General features: G+C 41.6%; 2 protein-coding genes across 4 annotated transcripts in view; both read left to right on the forward strand.

Moving 5' to 3' along the window:
* LOC123960032 (zinc finger protein 385B-like) overlaps nucleotides 1-8066 on the forward strand; it is a 146757-nt gene extending 138691 nt beyond the window's left edge. For all 3 annotated transcript variants that reach the window (XM_046034503.1, XM_046034522.1, XM_046034513.1), the window contains exon 4: nucleotides 7635-8066. In XM_046034503.1, coding sequence (XP_045890459.1) covers nucleotides 7635-7814 — 180 coding nt within the window. In that variant the 3' untranslated portion in view covers nucleotides 7815-8066. The remainder of the gene's footprint in view (nucleotides 1-7634) is intronic.
* LOC123967290 (zinc finger protein 385C-like) overlaps nucleotides 1-10241 on the forward strand; it is a 611432-nt gene that overhangs the window by 596283 nt on the left and 4908 nt on the right. The window lies entirely within an intron of this gene.

Below are 10241 nucleotides of genomic sequence, written 5' to 3' on the forward strand. Positions count from 1 at the left end.
CCACATGCTGTATGTGCGCAGCTAACATTTCTGAGCCCCGTTTATTTGGGTGAAGTCCGTCTGTCTTAAAAAGAGACATTCTTTGCCAGAAAATATTAAAATTATCCACATAAAACACACGGTGAGCCCTGCAGGCGGACTGGAGCCAGTCGTGGAGGCCAAGGAGTCTACTGAAGCGGCCAGCACCGCGACCAACTGTGGGAATGGGACCAGAGAGAAAAACGGACTTTCCGCACTGCTTTAAAAAGTTAAGAAGACAGTTAAAATCTAATTTTTTAGTAGGCCTATTGAAATTAAGTTTAATATGAATGTATTTTAGGTTAGTAGCTATCTTGTATTATAGAGACTAGTCATGAGGCGCCCAACCTTTTGCTATATGGGCGCAGGTAATGTGGGGGAATTCCAGTAGCCAAATTGTTGATATTCAGTCTCTTCGACCACTATTTGAAGATATTTTATGGTGTGAATGGATTTTTCATTTCATTGCTTTATGAAGTTAATTTCAAACAATGTTTGAAACACATTTGAGTGTGTTAAATAAATTAATCAGATTTTTGAAGTGATGAGAATTTCTTAAAAGTGAATTGGAACGACCACTCATTCAGTGGCCAAGGCTTTTAACGTGGAAATACAGACACACAGCTGAGCTGAAACAATAAGGCTAATATTTTCATAGACGCCATAAGAACACATCAAATCAATGCATTATTATAGACTACGCCTGTTCTTAGGCATTCACACTGTTGCCAATTTTCTGTCGTCCTGCATGTGTCAGCTGCAGCTGTGTTACTTAGACTTTGTCTATATATTCCAGTTTGCTCTTGTTTTGTATAATATCATATGCCGCTCTGCTTCCAGTGGACGTGTCCATGTTTGTGATTGGTCATCTCAGAATCAGAATCAGCTTAATTTGCCAGGTATGTGTACACATACGGGGAATTTGACTCTGGATTGTACAATGCTCACGATGTGCTTACTTATACAATAATACACAATAATACAGTAATAAAATCAAACACAGGATAGAGATACAATATAGAGAACACATATATACACACTATAAACAAAACAGACAGATTGAGACAATAGTGCAATAGTGCCATGAGCAGAGTGCAAAGGATGCAGCTGCTAACACTGCCTCTTTTATGTGAACATGCTCATGGCTGGATTGGGAAACCCTGGGTTGACTTACTGAGTTGATAACCGGCTTTGTGTGACCGCTTATCCTGATCCCAATTGTTAGGGTTAGTGAAGCCAAATAACGAAAAGATATCTTGAGTATGTTGAACTTGCTTTGTGGCACAGGCCCCTGATGTCGTTTGGACTTGTATATCAGAAAAAAAAGCCAAGTAGTGTGCCATTCTCGCCGCCATCAATACACCAGCACTGCTTGATCTCTGGGTAGCTGAGGCTGTCAGCAGTACCACCGGTGTGGTTCCCATGAGCGGTCTAACTGAGTGTGATTACACTGCTCTGCCCGGCTTTCCTGAGTCCTTTCTCCCAAGAGAGCTGAGGAATGGACTGGGTCAAGACCTGTGCCAGCCTGGGGAGAGATCCAAGGTGATTGTTTTATGTGATACTATGCTGAAGGGTGCCGTAATGAAATCAGCTGTCATCGTGGCATGCAGAGCTTTTAATGAAGCCTCGGCTTTCACTCTGCTGTTTATAGTATGCCATTCTGGGACTCTCTGCAGTCTTTTCACAGACAGTTAAACTGAATTAGTCTGCCCAAAACCCTCTCCAGAAGCACTTCCCTGTGGGCTGCCATGATTCATAATGCATTAGACAGTCACATTTCTGATATTACAGTGAACTCCAACTTAAAATAGGAGCTGTAGTGAGGCTTGTAACAACAATACAATACAATACAAAGCTGGATTTAAAGTCAACGCAAGGGGCTGACTTTAAATCCAGGTACTTATGGCATAGGTTTTGATTTATAGTTGAGTGTCACTCAACTTACTTCGATAATACAATATGTATTGCACTTCGATAATATTCCCTACAGTAACAGTGTGTTTGCATTCTTTGATTTACTCTGTCATCCAGGTAACTTATAACATCATTTCACCATGTCTCATTACTGAATAGAAGGCCACCTGTGTGTAATTGGTGTGTATGCATTCATTCATTCATATAGAGATGTGATCGTGGTGAAGGTCTGCAGTGTAATGGCTTTGCTAGATGTGCGTAACTGAAAAAGAAAAGACTACTGAGAGTCTTTCTTAATGTTTGCCTTCACTGTCAACAATCTCTACCAGCATCAGAAACTTGAATGATGCCTAAGCTCGTAGTCTACGGCATAACCTTTTAATCTAGGCACATATCTGCCGTACAATGTAACCCCTAGATGCAGTTTAAATCGTCTGGTATGTGCAAAACAAAAATTGGTTACATCTGACAGTATGTCTGTGGTCTGCCATGTTTTTAAAATCAGTTAAGATTTGAAAATCTTCTAATGTGCACCAGGAATTAAGAGAGTCTGGCACACATCTTAACTATTATCTAAACAGAGTGACCAGTCACGTACAGAAAAAGGGATTCCACACCAGCAGAATGTCTCCTGTCTTGACTGTGAAGGCAATTGAGAGCAGCCACAGAAACACATCACCAAAATCAAAATATTCTCTTCCAAATGTATTGCATAATCCAAAGTACTCAGGTGCACAATGACATGACCAATATCAAACATTTCAGTTTCTCAGACTTTCATCAGTGCTTACAGAAATGGTTTCAGGTCACTTAAATATATAAGGCACAGGTGCAATCAATGAGTTATCAGTTCAATTAAGTAGAACAAAGGAACTGCTTCCACAGCACAGATACTAAAACATACTGAGTAGGCTACTGTCTTATGAGTGAACCAAAATCACGTTAGACATAAAAAAAATCAAGCAATCATTCTACCCTCGTTGCCTGGGGAAAAAAAGAAGCTGGTAAAAATAATTAAATAAAAAAACAGAATAATCCTAATGGACAATTGCAGCCCATCAAAGTACGTCCACTGAAGTGCTTGTGTTTGCTCTCATTCAATATTGGACCAATTTAGAAATTATTGTCCCAGTAAATCACATAGACACAAAATATGGGAAAATAGGATCCAGGTTGAAAAATACAGAACTTAGCCTTTGAGTAAAGATGTGAGTGTCCAAAAAACGGGCAATGTTCTTCACACCCACACAGGTATTTTTCCTAACCTGCTCATCAGACCTCATTTTAGGGTAAAGTTAGGCAGAGCTCTGCTGACATTTAATTGAGGTCAACAAACTCAACATACCATCAGGAATGATAAAAATGGATGTCAATCAAGCACATTCGCCCAACCCCAATCTCCACGCTCCCCGCTTTATAGAGCCGTCCCACTGTCAAATAGTCAAGTGCATGAAGAAGTTTACATGTAAGAATATGACGCTGTTTGGATAAAAACAAGTTAATTATTTTAAAATGACGTCTCGTCCACTCTGTAAGGCAAGAGCCTGAAATACGTTCAGATCAGTCAGTCCCTTAAGTGCTTTGTCCGTGAAGGAAGTAACAAACATAAAATAAAAAGTCCCTGACCCACAATTGTACATAGCATGTTTTGGCGTTGTCAAGGTAACATGATATAATTGTTTATACCATTTTGGGCCTTTTCAGCCTCTCGCACTCAAGCACTTACCAGGAGTTTGAAGACTATATTATGTATTATTATTGTGACAGTAGAACACATTATTTCCCAAATGACAAATAAGCCGGTTTGCGTAATAAGGGGGCCAAAGTTGCCTCCATTGAACTTGTATTTGATTAAAAAAATGGAAACATTTTGAAAAAGAAAACACATCTTGGATAGAATATGGTTTGACGCATGAAGAAGAAATTGTGAGGAAGAAATAATATAATCTGTTGTGTCAAATAAGAAATTAAGAGTCTCAAGCAAGGCCATCTTTATGTTGAGTGTCGATGTATAAACAAAGACCTCTCACGTTACCACAAAGTTGTGTCATCTGAAACTCTAATTAGCATTCACTGTGGTTTGATGAAACGTATCAGCTGTCTTAACTGAGGTCATCTGGTGGTGGTGTTGACCCATCTGAAGGACATTACAGGCCCCTTGCTGGACCCCCTGCAGTTTGCCTACAGGGCTAACAGATCAGTGGATGATGCATTTAACTTGAGACTGCATTACATCCTGCAATCCTCGACTCTCCACGGACATATGCAAGGATCCTGCTCGGCGTTCAACACTATGATCCCGGACATCCTCAGCACCAAACTCACTCAGCTCACTGTGCCAGCCTCCACCTTTCAGTGGATCACAAACTTCCTGACTGACAGGAGTCAGTAGCTGAGGCTAGGGAACATCACATCCAGCACCCAGACTATTAGCACTGGCGCCCCCCAGGGGTGTGTGCTCTCCCCACTGCTCTTCTCCCTCTATACCAACAACTGCACCTCAGGAGACCCATCTGTCAAACTCCTGAAATACACTGAAGACAGAACTGTCATCAGCCTCATCTGGAACGGTGATGAGTCGGCCTACAGACGCGAGGTTGATCAGCTGGCTGTCTGGTGGTCAGAATAACCTGAGCTTAATACGCTCAAAACTGTGGAGATGACCGTGGACTTCAGGAGGAACCCCCCCGCTCTGCCCCCCATCACCATACTCAACAGACCCTGTGTCTGCTGTGGAATCCTTCAGGTTTCTGGGATCCACCATATCCCAGGACCTAAAGTGGGAGTCCAACACCACGATCAAGAAGGCCCAGCAGAGGATGTACTTCCTGCGCCAGCTCAGGAAGCTCAACCTGTCTAAGGAGTTGATGATCCACTTCTACACAGCCATCATCCAGTCTGTCCTCTGCATGTCCATCACAATCTGGTTTGGATCTGCCACCAAAAAGGACAGGGACAGACTACAATGGATAGTCAGAACTGCAGAAAAGATCATTGGTGCCAACCTGCCCTCCATTCAGGACTTACACATTTCCAGAGTCAAAAAATGAGCAGGAAACATCAGTGCAGATCCATCTTACCTTGGACACAACCTGTTCCAGCCTCACCCCTCTGGTAGGCGCTACAGAGCACTGTACGCCAAAACCAACAGAATCAGGAACAGTTTCTTCCCACAAGTCATCACTCTGATGAACAACTGACTTCTGACTCACGGTGTCAGGAACAATTCCTGTGCAATAACCCAGTAACAGCCACCTGTTTACTGACTACCACCTATTGTTTATTCATCATTCTCTCGTTGTCTATTTCAGAGCTGTTCATACTGTTCATATTGTCATATTGTATACTGTATATACTGTATACCAAATCCACCTACCTCAAGTACATAATATTTATTTATTCCAGTATGCTTTGCACTATGCTCCATCACACTGTGTACATGTATACATGCATGTGTATGTGCACCTGTATATCTAATCCACCTCAGACATGTTCATAATAATAACAATAATAATGGTAATAATTTTACTCCTGCATCCTTTGTCGATATTGTTTTTGTTTGTAGTGTGTATATGTGTTCTCTATACTGTAGCCTGTGTCTGATTTTATTAATGTATTATTGTATAAGTAAGCACATTGTGAGCAATGTACAATCCTGAGTCAGATTCCTCATATGTGTACACATACCTGGCAATAAAGCTGATTCTGATTTTGTCGCTTTATCTCTTCTAACTACCATCATCTAGTCCATCATAAGAAGCATGTCAGTGTGACTCTTAATGCACTTCTACCTTTTCCCTTTTATGGAAAGTAACAACAATGTACTTCATTCATGTAGACAAAACAGCCACTAATATCAGAAAAGTCATGCACAAAGCTCTGAGTATTTCACACTGTCCTTACCATGAGAAATTGAAATATTCTCACATCACAGGGTCATCCAACCTTACGCCAAATCATTGAGTAAAGTTTTATTCCAGATTTATGCTGTAAACCTACTCAGCTATCACAGGTAGACACTCCTGCTTGTCCCTGATTTCGAGGTCATAGTTGTGTTTTTTTTGTTTTTTTTTATCTTGACTCACTAAGATTAACATGTGAGGAGCATATTCTCTTTATGCTGTCTGACACCAAAATACGATATTCATCACTAATAAATGTATGTGTATATATATAATAACTGTAGCTGCTGGAAATAGTTGGGCATGATGTTGCGCTGTCTAATGATGTATTAGAGGATACACTAGAGCAGTGGTTCTTAACCTGGGAGTCGGGACCCCTCTGGTCCCATGGGGGTCGCGAAAATGCTAATATAGACACAAAAATAGAAATAAACACAACTTTCAAATAACTAGACGGTTCCCCCCGACGAGGGGGGGAGGCAGGGACAGGCAACAGAGGAAATGGTCTGCCTGCGACATCGGAGCCAGGCTGCATGAAGGCCGCACGGCCAGCTGCAGCCGGTCCACGCAGTGTGACGGCGGCCACTGACTTCGTAGAGACAGTGGTCGCAGGTATTCTGCTTGTGTCATCGGAGCCAGACTGCATGAAAGCCATCCGGCCAGCTGCAGCCTGTCCGTGTTATGCCACTCCCCTAGTGAGGGGAGAGAGGCAGGGGCTCATAGGCACACGTACATGTGGGGTCAGGCCAGCCACCTGACCATATCAGGGATAGGGCCAAGGAGAGAGAGGATGTGCAGGAGGAGGTGCAGCTTTGCAGCAAGCCCAGGCTGCTTGTTAGCCTGGGCTTGCTAACAATAACAATAATAATAATAATTGTTTTATTAATATATTTGTTATTAATAGGAGTAGTAGCAGCAGTAGTAGCAGTAGTAGTAGTAGTAGTAGTAGTAGTATTATATTCCATCTTGGATTAATTAAAGTTGTCGAAGTTGCAGGCATGATCACTCAATCATGATTGGACCAAAATAGTCACGTGACACACGCAGTTGGAAGACAATAAAATTGGTCGAAGGTGTAATATTTAGAAAATATAGGCCTACAGCTTGTAATAACTTTAAATACAGTGTTTTCAACATATACTTTACTTTGGCGGGCCGGCCAGGTATATTAGCACTGGCCAAAGTATGTTTGGTGACCCACTTTAGCATTTTACTAAGGTCACAGAGAGAAATGTTATCTGGTATTACGTTAAGCAGACAAGGTGGAAGTTTTACATTATAGAGCAACAGTGAACACACCACTGCACATGTCACTCACTAACGTTAATTTTGGTTTCAATCCACATGCGGCGCACTTGAAAACTGAATCACAGGTGAGTTTATTAAACACAGCGACTTTATGAAATGTGCTGCTGCTGGAGAAAGGCAGCAGAGAAACATACAGGGAGAGAGAGACAGAAAAAGGCGGAGCAAGCTGACGTGTGTTTGCCGTGAGAGACCAGAGGTGCAGACTAGGTGTGTGTGTGTGTGTGTGTGTGTGTGTGTGTGTGTGTGTGTGAGAGAGAGTATTGGGAGAAGAGAAGTAGAAGTAGTCAGGTAGTAAATAAACACTAATATAAGTTGGAAAATGACCTACAATAACCTCCTGTACAAAAACAAGATGCACTGCAACTGTGCCAAAAGTATGGCCACACACCTCTGAGGTGAGGTTGTTCTACTGCACAGAAATTTTTCATTTGGGAAAATAAAATCTTATAGAACTAATGTTATTTGTACTGGTCTTTTTGTTCTGTCTCTCAGATGGACCCTGTCCAGAAGGCAGTGATCAACCACACATTTGGTGTCCCTCAGCCCCTAAAGAAGAAACAGATTATCTCCTGCAACATTTGCCACCTGCGCTTTAACTCAACGGTAAGAAACACTTTAGTGGCTTTATGCTATGCTGTTTATGAGAAAGATAGAGAGGTTGTGGGACAGTAAGAGAGAAAAAGAGACAACATGCCAGACTGTGTAATTTACAACATAAAAGCAATCTCTTCCAAAAAGTGAGTCTAGCCTCAGAGAACAATATCTCTTTGTTTTGTGCTTCTGCCATCTTCTTTAATGTTGTTTTTTGAAAATATGGCTGTTCCTCAATTACCTCAGCTCTCATCCCCACTGAATCAATGTGTTTGTATGTGTGTGTGAATAAGCTAATGTCTGTATCTTTGTGTGAATATGCAAAACAAGAAACTAAATTGACTGCTTTCTGTAAACTTATGTACTTATGTCTAATACTTATGTACCTTTAAATGAAAAGTTAGTCATTTTGTTTTTTTCCAGTTATGTGTACAAAAGTTTGTTCAGTTTCCTTTCAGTAAAATTGCTATGCGTGTGTCTGTCTGTTGTTTTGGTATGAGGGATTAGACAGCAGGGAAAGCTGCCGTTTATCAGCAAAGAGCAGAAACAATCAGCAGCCCCAGCAGGAAGGAGAATTCTCAGCTCCTCATTCCATTTCTGCCACCTCTGGCACACACATATAGACAAATACACACACACACACACACACACACACACACACACACACACACACACACACACTGTACACTTGCAAACATGAACACTAGTGCATACACACACAGAGACACACATTACACATCCCATGACATTTCATGCATATTCACATAAACAAATAGATAATAGAACAAAAAGCCTTAAGACATCTCATGTCTGGGCATAGTAAAAACGCGCGCGCACACACACACACACACACACACACACACACACACACACACACACACACACACACATGCACACACTTTTTTTTGGACTCCATCTTCAAAGAAGAGCTGAGGCACAGGAGACAGGGAGTTGGGGGAGGGGGGGGGGGGACTCAGACGTGCTCTTCACACACTAGAGCAAATCCCATTCCTTGCCTCTGCACACCGACTTAAAGAGGAGTGTCAGGTCTGACTGTAGCTTTATCTGTCTCTCTGAGAGCATGAATACTTTCCTAACACTTCTATGCACCCTCCTCAGAGTTTGCTCAGATATTATACCAAGTAGGCCTATTCCTAATGCATAATGCTCAAAGGGGAAATAAGTAAACTTTCTCTGCTCAATATAGCACATATTGACATTAAAGAGCACTTAAAACCACCTGAAAATCTTGTTTGGCCTGTGACCTGGTTCAACTTCTTACCTACAGTGATGTGAGGTGTACTCCACATGCACTGTTTTGGGGAAAATACGCCTTTTCCACTTTCTTGCCAAGAGTCAGACGAGTAAATCAATACTGCTCTCATGTCTGTATGCTAAGTTAGCAGCCACTTAGCCTAGTGTAGCACAAAGATTTAAAACTGGGTCTGTCCCAAAGGAACAAAATCTTCCTAACTGGACCTTTAAACTTGAAAAATAGGTAGGGCATATTCCTTTGTTTTTGTTGTTTACTGAAGACATTTGGGTTTAAGATCAAAAGATGAGTATGAGACAAGAGTTCAGAATTTCAGCTCTCATTTCCTGGTATTCACATCTAGATGTGTTGAACAACTCAGGACATACCACCCTTTATTTGAACCCAACCATTTTTCAAGTGAGCAAAACTATTGGAACATGTGACTGATGTGTGTGATGTTTCTTGTTGCAAAGGTGTTGCCTTTTAGGTTGATTGTCCAAATATTAACTAGTCTAAGTTTTCATCCTTGGTTCAAACCTATAAAGACTGCATTTCCTGTTAAAGAGGATAAACCAATATGAATACCAGAGAGCTGTCTATGGGAGAAAAGCAAGCCATTGTCAAGCTGAGAAAAGAAGGAAAATCGACCAGAGCAATTGGACAAACATTGGGCATAGCAAGCACAACAATTTGGAATGTCCTGAAGAAGAAAGAAACTACTGGTGTACTGAGCAACAGACGTCCAACAGGTCGGCCAAGGACAGCAACAGTAGTTGAAGACAGAAATATCGTGAGAGCTGTGAAGAAAACCCCCAAAACATCAGTAAGTGACATCACCAACGACCTCCACAGTGTAGGGGTGAAGGTATCACAATCCACTGTTCGAAGAAGACTCAGAGAGCAGAAATATAGAGGCCACACCACAAGATGCAAACCACTCATCAGCAGTAAGAATCGGAAGGCCAGATTGAAATTTGCAAAGAAGTACAGAGATGAGCCGCAAAAGTTCTGTAACACGATCTTATGGACTGATGAGACCAAGATTAATCTCTACCAAAGTGATGGAAAGGCCAAAGTGTGGAGAAAGAAAGGAACTGCTAATGATCCGAAGCATAAAAGCTCATCTGTGAAGCATGGTGGAGGTAATGTCATGGCTGGGCGTGCATGGCTGCTTCTGGAACAGGCTCATTAATATTTATTGATGATGTAACTGATGATGGTAGCAGCAGAATGAATTCAGAAGTGTACAGAAA

This window comes from Micropterus dolomieu, linkage group LG02 (assembly GCF_021292245.1).
Source record: "Micropterus dolomieu isolate WLL.071019.BEF.003 ecotype Adirondacks linkage group LG02, ASM2129224v1, whole genome shotgun sequence".
Taxonomy (NCBI): Eukaryota; Metazoa; Chordata; class Actinopteri; order Centrarchiformes; family Centrarchidae; genus Micropterus; species Micropterus dolomieu.